This window comes from Nuphar pumila, chromosome 9, assembly GCF_984573655.1.
Source record: "Nuphar pumila chromosome 9, dmNupPumi1.hap1.1, whole genome shotgun sequence".
Classification (NCBI taxonomy): Eukaryota; Viridiplantae; Streptophyta; class Magnoliopsida; order Nymphaeales; family Nymphaeaceae; genus Nuphar; species Nuphar pumila.
This window is the reverse complement of record NC_143257.1, coordinates 6,261,139-6,276,363: the sequence shown is the minus strand read 5'-3', so window position 1 is coordinate 6,276,363 and position 15,225 is coordinate 6,261,139. Positions and strand designations below refer to the sequence as shown.

Sequence of the window (15,225 nt, the reverse complement as noted above, 5' to 3'; positions counted from 1 at the left end):
GCATTGCTTTTGCAGATGGCTATAAGGATAAACCTTTGAATATTTATTATATGGAAGAACCTTTTGTTATTCAATTTTGATTGTTGTTTGATTTGTTGCTCGACCTCAATGTATGACACGGCGACACGCCATTGGGGTGATACAAGTCAAATACCCTATGACACGCAGACATGTCTGATACATGTGGATATTATTTTAATGCATTCTAATAGTATTTTGATAGAAAAATACTTTTATATATTAAAATAAGAGTTTTTATTTATTAAAAAATAAAAATCCATATCATCAGATCTTATCACAATTTTTTTTTATCAAACTAGTGTGTTAAAGCCAAGTTGAAGGCAAGGAGTAAGCCCACATAGTTTTATGCTGCGAGGACAGTGACCCTAAGTATGATAGGTAGAGTCCCGCGCTGCTAGGTCTCTATTCCTGAGGCGGTTTCACTATGTAAATATAAATAGGGTTGTACCCATATCTTTGTAACATGGCCTCCTTGTGGTAGTTTATTTTTTAATTTCAAACTTGAGATTTCAAAGTATCTAAAAAACATGAATTTTGTATATGCTTGTAGAATTTATTATGTTTATATTGTTGATTGTTGGATTTAATGTATTTTTGTAATGTTAAACTTTCTAAGCTTCTATCTTAAGTAAGATTGAACTATTAAAAAAAAGGCTTATTACTTAAGTTGTTCCTACTTTAAACTCAAAAGTGTGCAATCTAAATTTTTTGTGGCTCCCTACCCTACCAGTTATACAACCATACCATTTGGGGTTCGAACTTGCAACGTCCCAACACTAACTGCTCCTGCCAGACAAGCGGAGCCCCTGTTAGTAAGTTTGTGGGAACATGGTAACAAGTATTCTACCATTTTTTTTTGAATTTATACCGCAAAGAAACTGCCCCCGGCGTAAAGACCTGGTCGCTCTGGCTCAGCCTGCCATACCTACAGTCGTCGTGCCGACAATGTAAAACTCTGAGGTTAGGACCCTTGCCCCCGGGGCCTATGTTACATGTTGGCTTGAGTAGAGAGGTGACACTCATGAGAATCGAACCTTGACTGCCCGTATAGCAAGCAACCAAAGCCCCACCCCCACCCCATTGTGCCAACCCCCCTTGGGCAAATATTATAGGATTTAAAACAAATCTTGCAAATATGCAATATTTCTTTTTTTTTTTGACATTTTCAAGATATTGCAATTTTACCTTTTAACTGAATATGCCATGATTTTGTCACGTTATATACGTTTTCATTGTTGCAATCTGATGGAAAACAAACTTTTATTTGATTTCTTCACAATTTTTAAATTTAGTTTCTTTTTGTGTCAAGAAGTTTTCACATTTTTATTTTTTTTGAGATTTTCCCAATATACTTGTGAAACTGAAAATTTTAAATCTTTCAAGAATTTCATAGAGGATAAATTTTTGTTTCTAAGTTTTGCTGCCACAAGTGAAACTATACATAGTACAAATTTCAAATGTATGTTTGAGATCAAGAGAAAATGTGAAAAATTGATCCGTTTATAGGGAGACATTTTTGGATTCTTTAATTTGGTTGTGCTTCATGTGACAGCAAGCGAACCCTTGTTTTCTGAAAAAAAAAAGAAAAAAGATCAGGTGCAATGTGATTGCACACTTTTAGTGTACCGCTGCACCTGAACACCCTCCATCATTTTTTGAGATCTCCGCCCTAAAAGTGTGCAATCACATTGCACCTGATCCTTCCTCCTGAACTGCTGATGTTGGTTTCACTCCTTGTGATCCCCAAACATTAGCCATTTATAAAAACTAACTACATAAGGGGGCGTTTGCATGTCACAAAAAATCTGAATTTTTGGCGAAAATGCATCGATGAGCGTGCATTTTAGCGGAGCCCATAATGCCAAAACAAACATGATTGCACACTTTTAGTGTACCGCTGCACCTGAACACCCTCCATCATTTTTTGAGATCTCCGCGCTAAAAGTGTGCAATCACATTGCACCTGATTCTTCCTCCTGAACTGCTGATGTTGGTTTCACTCCTTGTGATCCCCAAACATTAGCCATTTATAAAAAACTAACTACATAAGGGGGCGTTTGCATGTCACAAAAAATCTGAATTTTTGGCGAAAATGCATCGATGAGCATGCATTTTAGCAGAGCCCATAATGCCAAAACAAACATGTCATTGTGGAAACACCTCGACGGGTGTACCATTTTACACGCTGGACCCCTTTTCTTTCACGAAAATGGTTCTTGTGGGTGGAGGGTCCGATTCAGTTTCCGCGGCAGAGGAATCCACGGAAGGGGTGCCGCGGCACCCTATTCTGTGACAAGCAAACGCCCCCTAAGAGTGGGTTTGATTCGCTAGGTGTTAGGGTTTGACATGAGAGAAAAATCTAAAAATAGTGAAGCATGCATGTACATGATCATGTATCTTTAGTATGACCCTCCACTCTCGTGCCAAATAGGGATGCAAATGGGTTGGATCCAGGATAAAGGTCTTGCAATTATTTGCTGTTCCGGATTATAATTAGCAAAACCCCATTTAAAACACGGGTTAACCAAATTATATGGAACTATTGAACTGAAAATCATATGATTTAGTTTTTTTTGTAAATTAAATCTTATCGATGTAATCTACAATGTTTGTTTAGTGGGAAATGAGCTTTGAATCGTATGATTGTAATATATAAGAAGGTTTTTTAAGGGTTTGAATAATGAACAGTCTACAATGCACTAAAATTTCATGACTTAAAAAATTATATTTTTAGATCAATAGTTTCATATAATTTTGTGCCTTTAAAGGCACCAAATATTTATCCTTAAAACACATTCCTTTCAATAAAACTTTAAAAATGAAAAAAAACCCAACTAAAACTCTACTTTTTTCAAAAAATCAGCAAAAAGTGAATCCTTTCGACAAAAGCGTTTAGAACATGAGAAAATATATTTAAACAAAATACTTAAAAAAAAAACTCATGTATAGATTCAATTGGATCGGATCTTGAGTTCAGGTCATAATGATCCTTGAATCTGAATCTCATAGTTCTTATACCCTAACTTATTTTTCATGGAAAAATCTCATATATGTGTCCTTTTTTTAAACTCCATTTTTATAAATTAAAGCCGAATTAAACCCATATGTATTGTTTGTCCACTTTTTTTTAACTCATGTTTTTATAACATTTTTTCAGTCTTTTTTAATGCAAAGCCTTTCAAATAAAGTATTCAGTTTTAATGATTTTTTGCCGTTTCACTTATTGCTAAGTATGGTCCGGATCTGATTCTGATATGAATCTCCATGAATTTAGTTGTTCCATATCTGAACCGTTTGCATCCCTAGCGCCAAAGATTCATGAATCTAAATTATTTTTGAATTTGAAATGAGGATTTGAGATTTCAAAGTTGCAAAAAACATGAATCTGGGGTGAGCTCCACATCAGATCCAAATCTCAAATCTCAAATCTCAGATCCAGATTGTTTTGTTGACCCATAGTAGGGGTGTCACAGTGTCAAGGGGTCGGACCTCTACCAAAATGGGTGTGTCCAGACCCAGATCTGAATAGGAGGTGTCGGTATCGGATTGGGGTCTGGATCTGATCAGATTTTTCATAAGAAAAAACCAGAACCAAATTTGATAAAGACTATATAAACCGGACCACATCCATACTTGGTAAATTAATATTTTTTAAGTTATTATATTAAATTTTTGTGGATCTTAATTAAAACTTGGCTAAGATCTAGGTTTGGTATAAAATTTCATAAACCATAACCAGCCTATTCAATAATCGGACTTCATGGGTCTAAACCAAATAGTTAATTGGACCTCCTATTTTGTTACCATACCCTGACTCTATCGGATCCAGTACACGTCAGGATAGGGTCATACCCGATCAGCTGACACCCAACGGTAACAAATTCAGTAGAATATAATAAGCATTTATTTGTCTATTTACTACCCTAAAAAAACAAAGAAAAAAGATTTGCTTATTTACTGAACTAAGTAATATATATATATATATATATATATATATATATATATATATATATATATATATATATATATATATATATATATATATATATATATATATATATATATATATATATATATATATAGCCGGGCTGGGCCTCGGTTCGAGTCAAACTTGAACCTCATTTATATGCGGAATCTCGGCCTATAACGGGCTGAGCCGGGCTGCTGCCTGACCCATTGCTCACCTCTACTTACAACAGACTTACCTATTGCTTATGCTTCCAAACAATAGAGGAACGTGAAAGCTTTTTGTTGTAAATGTAGGCCTTTGACTGAACCACGTATATGCGTATTATACCTAATAGATGTGTTGACCATTGAGGATGGTTGGCACCCATGTTCCTGGCTCTGCTATCACTCATTTGTATTAGCAGTGTCAATGGGTCGGGTTTGGTTCAGACCTAGGTGTAACCAAACCCTAGAGCAGATTTGAGATGTTGATGCTGGGTCTAGACTCGGGTTCAATCAGACCCATCATAAGAAAAATCATACTCGGATCCTATAAGAATTTCATGAATCAGACCTAGACCATACCTGGTAAATAATATTTTTTATCCTTTTACAATGAAAATGTGTGGATCTTAGTTGGAACTCGGCTCGAACCCGGGTCTGAAATTTCACAAACCATACCTGGCTCCATATATTAATTATAAGCTTGGGGACTAACCCGAATTCTAATAAGACCTTATTTATCACCTAACCCTCACACTGTAGGGTTTTGTAAAAATCGATAACTCAGCTATCAAAGGCAATGGATCAGTAAAAACCGAATCGATTTGATTACAAGGAGGTTTCCAATGTCCTTCCTTTTGATAGTTACCCAAATCAGAAACATATCCATTTTAATTTTTTGATTTTTAAGTGGATGCGGATCTTTCCTAAACACATGGTAAGGTTCCTAAATAGAAGCTAAGGAAGTTTCCTTCTCATTATGGATTTCCTTACCCAATGTACATGGCTCACCCGAATTTACAAGGAGTTTACAAAATACAAAAGTGTGAACTTCCAACAGGTTTGGTATGGGTCGAATTTGGGTCAAATCCGACCCATTGACACCCCTACTTTTAATAGTCCAATACTCCAATGGTCTCTCTCTCTCTCTCTCTCTCTCTCTCTCCTATATGTATAAGAGGACTGGCCATCCAAAGGAAGATCCAAATTCCAAAATCAACAATCGATGATTATCGGATCACTATCCTTCTCCAATATCCATGAGCATTTCATTGATCAGATCTTATATATTTATTATTCTTCATGATTTATTTGGCTCAATACAATGCAATGCAGTAAAAATTGTATAATACAAAGTACTGCAAACCGTTAATTTTAGGCATTTTAGAAAGTTTTTTTTTTCATAATCATCCCTATCTTATGAGAAATTGACAAATATGTCTTTGCCTTATGTCTTTTCCAAAATTCATTCTTATATCTCACAAGTAGAGGTAGGCAACCGGCCAGAACGGACCCGCCATGGGCTGGGTTTAGGCTATGATTTTTGGCTCGAGCCCATTAGGTACCGGGCCAAAACCCTGTTATATACATGGGCCGAGCTGGGTCTATGGGCTTTATTTATTTATTATTTTTTTAATAATATAAAATTTTAAAATTAACTATTGCATAGTAACTTGGATAAGTATTACTAATTACCTAATTAGTTGCATGAGAACTTGCTATTTGTTAATTATTATTATCTACCTGATTAGTTTCATGAAAACTTGTTATTTGTTAATTATTGATATTTACCTTTCTTACATGGTGTAACATCATATCACAATTTATATGATAATATGTTAACGCCGTGCATGGTGCTCTGTCCTTTGTAGTAATTTTTGGGCTTCACAAAAACATGGGTGGATGAGGATTTTGCATCCATGGCATAAGACCCATGGATGAATCCATTTCAAGTTGTATATTTCTTATTTTGGAAATATCATAGCATGATACAAAAAGGCTTTTAAATGTTTTGTGTTATTTTGAATTATATATATTTTTTCATTTAATTCATTTTTTGTATTCTAAGAATTAATTATTAATTATATTAAAAATAACCTATAAAAGGGTTTGGGCCGTGCTCGGCCTGCTTCACATTAGCCTGTTGGGCTGAGCCATGGGCTTCTCTTCAAATCCGCCCCCGTTAAGAACCAGGCCAGCCCGATCAACGGTCTGGTCAGCTCGGTCCATTATTTTAATGGTTTTAACATGTGTCATGCTATGATTGACTCGTTATATTTTATTATTATTTTTGAGCCAATACAGAAGGATTCAGTTGAGTATCGGTATCGGCTGATACAGCTGAATCAGTGGCCCAACGATTCAGGACTGATACCGATACTGACAACATTGACTCTTGGGTACCTGACCCGATCCAAACTGGGATAACTAGGTATGGGCATAAAAAATGCTGAACCTAAAGTTAATTGGGTCAATTAGAGGTGGGCCTGAGTAATAACATGTGGATTGGATTTGTTTTATGATTTTCGTTGGATTTCCGACCTGGCCTGACTTACTTAAGTGTTTTCTTATATATTCTTACCTAAATACCCTCTAAATTATGTGGGTCAGGTTTGGTTTCTCCCTGATGAACCCGATCCACTCATAGCCCTAGCTTTTAATGTGAAAAAGATCTGCATGAGTTTATCTACCTCATTTTTTCAGGTCAACATCCACATTATTGTTGTTTAACATTATTCAAGAGATCCAAATATGTAGTTGGATTGGTGAGAACATATAATAAGAGATCCCTATTCAATTTATCAAATTTATGATATCAAATATATATGTTTACATTTGGCGTAGTGGGGTGGTGCCTTGGCTGCTAGACGGGCAGTCAAGGTTTGATTATCATAGGTGTGGTTCCTCTGCGCGAGCCATCATGCAGCATAGGCCCCGGGGGCAGGACTCCTACACCGCCAGCATGACGACCGTAGGTATGTCAGACTGAAACACCACGATCAAGTCTTCGTGCCAGGTGCAGTTTCTTTCGGTTATATATCCCAAAAAAAATAATAATTTGTTTACATCTCATCAGGGGTCCACTTCGAGCTCATCTAAACATAGTTAGGTGAGCTTGGTTGGATGTCTAAAAAACATGCCAAATATGTTGGCCGCATATATCCCACACCATCACAATCATGAGCCCACATCCACATGCACATTGGATTTTGTATGGTTAGTCCCTTTCCTCCATGCATTTCTTTTTTAGAAAGGCAATATGTGGTTAGTCAGACCCCACCAGTTATTATTCAACGTACCATTGGAGTTTGAACATGCTACGTCTCACCACAAAGAGACGTGCACCAACAGCTCCTACCAACCACGTGGAGCCCGCGTTGGTTTCCTTCATGCATTTTTATTTTTGGCAAAAATTAAATTTCACCAAACTCCGCAAACCCGTTGATGGATTTACGAGAAAACAACCAAATTAGTACTACTCTTACAATTAATCTAAGAAAATCTAGAAATAACAGAAAATAAAGCAAATTTGTAAGAAGTTAATTAATTAAAGCAGGAAAGAAATGAAAATAAACTGGAAATTAAGAATATTGGATTTCATCTCAAGAGTCCATCTAATCTTAGATCTCCTTGTTACTTATAGGAGAAGAATCTTAATCTAAGTAGGCCTAAACTATCATTTTTAATAATCATCAATTAAGAAACTTGTTAATTCTAATGAACAACTAAGTTTGGGATAAGAATCATTTACTTGGATGTAATATTCATTACAAATTATTCAAAGCATAAAAAATATAAACAAATGGATTTTGTCAAAAAATAAAGACTCGATTGAATAAAATTAAATAAAAATTAGGGAGAAGAAATGAAAAAAATACGCATATACATGGTTCAACCAAAGGCCTACAAACCACAAGAAAAAGTTCTCACTCTCTCTCTCTTTTTTTCAATTTATTGAATCTCTCAACTCACATTTATTCAGATACATGAAACAAGTAAAAATTTTTTATCTATAACTAATATGAGAAATAATCAAGATGAAATAATGATAAACGATAATTTTGAAAACTATAGATTATTACATTCTTTGATAAGTGGTAATCTTTGAAATTGCAACTGCCCTCCAAGATAAGCAATTATTTTGAAAATTATTATCTGTTATAGATGATATCCTTCTATATCATTATAGATTTTAACAAGTCCAAAATGACCCAATGGACCCCGACCACTTGGCTCCGCTCCTGTATCTCCAAGTCATAAATAATTTCTACCAAAGATTGTCAGGGAATTGGTATTGAATTTCCTTTTCCATTTTTATAACTAAATAAACCAATGGCAAATTGTTTCAATGTGTTCTTCTGGATATGGATGTGGTTTTATTTTATTTTATTTTACTGAATCTGATGAATATTCAAATTTGTTTACATGTAGAAAGTGGATATGGTGTGAGCTTTTCACCATTCGAATCTGAATCTGAATCCAGATCCTTTTAGCCAACATTTGATTAGTTGAATATGGTATTGGCCACATTAAATCCAACCATTTACATTCCTATCAGCGTAATACTAGTAAACACTTTTTTCATCCTTGTATTTTCTTCTAATGAAAAAACAAAGAGCCGGTTGGCTCAATCGATCTAGAGTTCAAATCCTAATAATTCTAACATTGAAACAATATATCTTCTTCGGCAAACAAGCCAGCTCGAGCTCAGTTCATTTAGCTCATGAGATTGAGCTCGGCTTGACTCCCCCACAAAATGAGTTGAGCTTGAACACCTCATGTTTTTTGGTTCAAACACTAATCCAGATTCAACTCTACTAGAATAAACCAAATCAGATTGGCACTCAGATTAGGAATCGGTTCTTGATTGATCTGATCATATTCTATCCATTTGCACCCCTGCTTTCTACCTAGGGCTGGACAACGGGCAGGTTGGGCTGGCCTTCCCCGCCCGGTTAGTGGACAGGCTTGACCAGGGTTTTGATGTGCTGGGCCTGGTCAGGTCTGACACTTTGACCAATCGGGTTGGGCCTAGGCCAGGTTCTGGTCAAGCCCGGGTCCAATGTAAAGCACATGGCCCGCCCATTTGACCCATGGACCTAACTCGGGTTGGGTTACAAATTATTTTATATTCACATATTTCATATTTATTTCTTTCAATGCATAGGTGTTTTTAATAAAAAATACAAAAACAAATAGAACTTAAAATAAATCTAATTTTTAAAACACATGCTTGAAGGTATGTGTGTATATATAAGGTAAATATTGGCTACTAACAAAGGCTAATGAAGGTACAAAACTAATAAGTAGAAATTATTATTTTTTTCAAAAAATTCTGATTTTTTTTTAGATCAATTCATGGGTTGTTTAGTATAAAATTTGTTTTGAATCACTTGATTATACAAGTAATTAGGTTTTTAAAGGGGTTCAAAAATCAATGGCCCACATTATGTCGAAATTTTATAACTAAAAATATTATATTTGTACATCAGAAAAGCACGACAAAAGGCTTGATCCTTAGCAAACAAACCATGCTGTTGTGTTGTTGGATTGAGTCGATACACCTTGAACCTATGATTTCCAGCTCATTAGTTTTGAACCTTTATTAGTATATATATATATATATATATATATATATATATATATATATATATATATATATATATATATATATAGAGAGAGAGAGAGAGAGAGAGAGAGAGAGAGAGAGAGTAATGGGTATGTGCTAAACCCATTTGATACTAAACGGCTAAATGGGGTTTTGCTTCTCCGGTGCTTTTTATGGGGTTCCGGCCCTATAAATGTGTTGGGCATGGTCCATTTACTAAGAATACACACCTGAATCGTGTGTTTTCAATGGAAAAAATGATGTTTGGAGCCTCAAAATTTTACAAAGATTTTAAACCGTTGATATTTTGAACTTTATAAAAACCCATCCATGTGTTGGAATCAAATGCTTCAAGAGCTGATCCCTATAAAATCAATTACATAGATCATATCTGTATGGTTAGAATTTAAAAATAAAATGAAAAAAAAGGTCAAAACCCTTATTTAGCATGCCATTTAGCACCAAATGGGTTTAGCACCGTGTATATATATATATATATATATATATATATATATATATATATATATATATATATATATATATATATATATATATATATATATATATATATATATATATATATATATAAAGCCCACAGGCTAGCCCGACCCGATATCTTATGGGATCGAGTTTAAGCCTCTTTTGGGTGAGGCCTTTTTTAAAAAACTAGGCCCAAGACCGATTCATTCGGGTCGGACCGTCCAGCCCGTTGTCCAGCCCCATTTCTACACCTTGCATGAGTTGGATCTCGCGGCAGCCGACTCGGAACCAACGACCGAACATGGGGCCCAACAATTGGAACGATTTGATCATTCCACGTGTCACTTGCTGACGTGGACTCCCTATAAGGAGAGCGGCAGGCTCGGGCGCTGCCTCGAACCAACAACCTTTCTCTCCCCCGCTTCCCGGCCTACGGACGGTTTCTTCCACCGGAATATCCCTCTGTCGAAGTCCCTCCCTCCCCCTTACCTCGTTTTGCCTCACCCTTATGGCCGGAGTTTCTCGTCCTTAGCCGGAAAACCGTTTTTTTTTGTTCTCGCTGGAAGGCGAGGGAGGCGGTTCCTGGTTTTCCGGCGGGAATGGGTGTCCTGTGCGACGACGTCGTGCTCATCCGGCCGAGCCAGAGGGACGGCGAGCCGACGGTCATCACGGTCAACTGCCCGAACAAGACGGGCCTCGGGTGCGACCTCTGCTCGATAATCCTCGAGTTCGGGCTCAGCATCAGCCGCGGAGGTAAGAGTTTCCGGTGGCGTCGGTCGGGTTTTCCGGCGGATTCTCTTCTTTCGTTTCCTTTCTATTCGTAGATTAGGGTTTTGTTTGTCGAAATAAGTTGTAGGGAGTAGTGCGTCTTTCTCTTTGCGGTCTGTGGATGTGAGGTTCTGGAGCTTCGGGATCCGGTGAGGGCGGAGGTGGTGTTGAGAGACGGAGACGTCGCGGGATCCCGGCTCTTTCTTTTTCCTTTTCTGGAAAGTTAGGGATTGGTGAGATTGGAGAATGCGAGTTCTTTCTTTTCTTGTTTCCGGAGGTGGAGACTGTCCGGCCGCTGCATGACCGGAGGAGGTGTGGTTTTCCGAGAATGCCGTTCTATTATGCTGTTTATGGAAAGGTAGGATTTCTAGGGATGTAGAGAGCGAACCTTTTTTCTCTTTTCTGTTATCTTCTCTTTTCTGCTATTTTCTCTTTTCTTCTTCTTCTGTTTCTGCAAATTGCTTGAGCTTCTTTGAGGGGAGGAGATGAGGTTTCCCTTAATGCTGCTCGACGATGATCGTGATTCTTACGTTTCTGAAATGATTAGGATTCCTTGGATTTAGAGAATGCTCCTTTCTCCTTTGATTCCTGGAAATCTCTTCAACAGTGGCGTGAATGAATGATAGTATGTTTTTCTGCGACGTCGTCGATCTTTTTGTTTCTTTGCACTGGTGGTTTCGTAGAAATGTGGAGTCTGCATCTTTTTTCAGAGAATTCTTATATTCGCTTGGTTTGGCAATCTCCTTTGCGGCGATGATGCAGATAGCTGGATGTTTTTCGGAATTCCTTGTTCCATCTTTTGGAGAGTTTATGGTTCTAAGGATCTGAAATTGCTCCTTTTCTTTTTTTATTTAGGAAATTTCTTGAATTCATAACCGATCACGATAGGTGATGCTGACCAGTAATTTCATCTCATCTTGTTTGTTTTTCCAATTATTAAGAAATTTTTAGAGTTCGGAGAAATGTAGAAATTTCTTATTCGTTTAAGCGTTTTCATCAAGATAGTTGTAATCAGTCGCTTCATGAGTGGAGGAGGTCATGTGGTTGGTGAGGTGTTTCGATCTTCCATATCAAGGTTGTTGATTGATGGAGAAGTAGTTGCTCCTTTTCCTTTACATCTCCAGAAATTATTCCTGGTTGGTCGTTATGGATTGTCACAGATCTTGAAATTTATAGTTGGATTTTATCGTATTCTTCTATTTAATGAAAACAACTATTGCAAATATGTGGAGATTGAGTTTTGTACTGTTTGTGGGGATTGCTTTCAAGTTTGGATTTAGAATGAACAAGAAAAAAGAGGGACAGGGAGATAGGGAGTTAGTGATATAATCTGATCTAGTGTACCGTACTTATATGGAAATCATGGTTCTAGAGATGAGAATGAATTTGAGATAATTTGGTTTTCATTTAGAGGGAAGTAATATATTTTTTCCGGTGATATTTGTTCTGCTTCTTTTGTTCATGTTTTCCTTTCTGTTAGTTATGTAATAAATGGTATTGCTTTATCATTTTTTAAGCAATCAAGGCTACTGGCTGTTTCAGATATGACATTCTGAATCAGTACTAGCATCAACATGGGATTTACATTTTTGGGGGTTTTTCTTGGGATATTTTGTTATAATAATTTGTGACTGTATAATCAATTTGATGAAGCTTAGATTTTGTTTTGGAAATTAGGTAATTAAAATATAAAGAAACCTTTTTCATTCAGTTTTCATTGTTGCTGAAAGGCCTTATATGTCGATTTACCTGTGGTTGTTATGCAGTGAATGTTTGTTGCTAGATCGAATAAATGTTGTTCAAGCTGTAATTTTCTATCATTACTCTGATCAATTTGCTAAACTTTGTGCTAGATGTTTCCACTGATGGCAAATGGTGCTACATTGTATTTTGGGTGGTGCCTCGATCCGTGTCCTCAAGACCCATAAGATGGTCGAACTTGAATACCAGGCTATTATCTGCATGCCCTTCATGTTTTTTTCCAATTTACTATATCCCTGAGGCAAAACCACAGAATTCTCCTGTCTACTTGTTGAAGTTCATCTGTTCAGACCGGAAGGAACTTTTACATGGTAACTATCTTTCAATTTCCCACTTTTTTGTATGTTTGTCCCTTGCAAAGATCCCTTTTTTGGCAAAGGATGTGGCATTTTCACTGAAGTCCTTTTTTTTATCTTCCCTATTTTTATAACAGATGTTACTCATGTTCTCACTGAACTCGAGCTTACAATTCACAGAGTTAAAGTGTCAACAACTCCTGATGGAGGTGTCGTTGACCTCTTCTTCATCATGGATGGCAGGTTATTGTTTGCTTATCTTTTTGCTTTTCCAGGTTCTTGTGTTTAGATTTGTAAGATTTTTTTTTTTACACCAAAATTGGTTAGAAATGCTTGAGGTTGGCCTCAGTTGCTACAGTCTGCATATTGGATCCCCCCCTTGTTTATGCATGTCTATTTAGATTCATTCACATCCCTTTCATCATTCATGGAATTCATCCTCCTTTCCAATGCATACTGTCTAATTTTATTTTTATTTATTTTTGATTGATTGATTAAAAGCTGCATGCCTTGTATACATGCTTCTGCTTGGTGTGCTATATATGTGTGCATGCAGAAAGAGATGATGATGGTTTGATGATTATTTCACAACATGCTTTAATTCCTGTATTTAGATTACAAAATCTTCATGCATGCTATTTTTACCAAGTTCTACGTCTGAGTGGATCCAAGGCTAGTTACAAAAAAAAATGTTGCTGGCCGCTTACATAGTTTTTTTATTTTCTTGGGCTGTTTCAGGGAACTGTTGCATACCAAACAAAGACGGGAAGACACATGTGAAAGATTAACTGAGGTTTTGGGTGAATCCTGTCAAAGTTGTGAGCTTCATCTGGCTGGTCCAGAATATGAAACTTATCAGCACGGATTTTCTTCATTGCCTCCATCTGTTGCAGATTTGCTATTTAGCTCTGATCTATCGGACACTGGAACTTGTTCGCAAGCCCTTGTTCCAGACATTTTGCACCTCAAGAAGGCTACCTTATCCATAGATAATTCTTTAAGTCCTTATCATACCTTACTTCAAATACAATGTCTCGATCAGAAGTGTCTTCTCTATGATATAATGAGAACCTTGAAGGACTGCAACATTAAGGTTATTTCTTTGCTTCTCTTTCCTTTTCATTTCATTGTTTTTTTACTTTAATTGGTTTTACTGATTCGTTGGCTTTGATTCTTCTTGTTCAGATAGCTCATGGGCGGTTTTCATCTAATCCCAAAGGATACTGTGAGGTGGAACTGTTTGTTGTGCCAACAGATGAGAAAAAGATAGTGGATCCCGAGAAGCAAAAGGCTTTATTTTCACGACTAAGGATGGAAATGCTCTACCCATTACGGCTGACGATTGCCAGCCGTGGGCCTGATACCGAGCTCCTGGTTGCCAATCCGGTTGAGTTAAGTGGAAAGGGACGGCCTCGTGTCTTTTATGATGTTACGCTTGCCCTGAAACTGCTCGGTATCTGTATTTTTTCGGTAAGATAGAGCAAATGTTCCAAGTTTTTAAATGTTTCACCTTGCTATGTCTTGAGAGTTGATGGTTGGCATGCATAAGTTAACATGGTAACCCTGTTATCTTTTGTTTTAGGCTGAGATTGGGAGGCATTCTACACCTGAACGCCAATGGGAAGTTTACAGGTTCCTTCTGGACGACACCTGTGAGTTTTCTCTCAATAATGATCGAGCAAGAAAACTGATCGCTGACAGAGTGAGGAGAACACTGATGGGTTGGTGAATGTGGCAGTGGATCGATCCCTGCACTGTTTCCTGATGATCCACCTGCTTGGAAATGGATAAGGGTATATAACGTTAAACGCTCCTCTTAGAGATTTTCCTTTTGTATTATACTGAACCACCAGAAAACAAATAAGGAATAGAAGAAGAGATCCAGCTGTACAGCCCGTTATGAACCTTCTAGAGGAGTAGCTTGTCATGTTATTTAAAAGATCCTCAAGCATTTTGTTTTCTTCTGCAATTTCAGCCTCGGTTTCCATATGATATCATCACCTTGAGTAGGTTAAATATTTCATACTAATGAAGGTACAGAACTATCAAGTAGAAATCACCCTTCATTTCTCTTTTTTGCAATTTTTTTTTTTTGCATATCAGAACTTCCAAATGTGATCTAGATGGTTGGTTTGTTAGAAAATGGTTTTTGAATCATGGAACCTTGACATGTAAGTAGGTTTTTCTAGGGGTTAAAAAATCAACGGCCCACAATGTATCAAAATTTGATGCATCAAAAATTCATGTTCTTTTGTCTGAAAAACATGATCCAAAGTTGGATTTTAACAAACAAAGCATGTTGAACACATCTGTGGTTGGATTGATTCAATCCAATCTTGT

The 15,225-nt window shown here is 36.8% G+C and overlaps 1 protein-coding gene across 1 annotated transcript; it reads left to right on the top strand.

Annotated features, from left to right (window-relative positions):
- The first annotated feature begins 10,462 nt into the window (after positions 1–10,462).
- Positions 10,463–14,941, top strand: LOC149828314 (ACT domain-containing protein ACR9-like). Its single transcript, XM_090016819.1, has 6 exons — positions 10,463–10,813; positions 12,682–12,900; positions 13,023–13,128; positions 13,624–13,978; positions 14,071–14,355; positions 14,468–14,941. Exons 1-6 carry the CDS (start codon positions 10,660–10,662, stop codon positions 14,612–14,614), a joined length of 1,266 nt encoding a protein of 421 aa, XP_089872945.1. The 5' UTR covers positions 10,463–10,659; the 3' UTR covers positions 14,615–14,941.
- Positions 14,942–15,225: the final 284 nt, after the last annotated feature.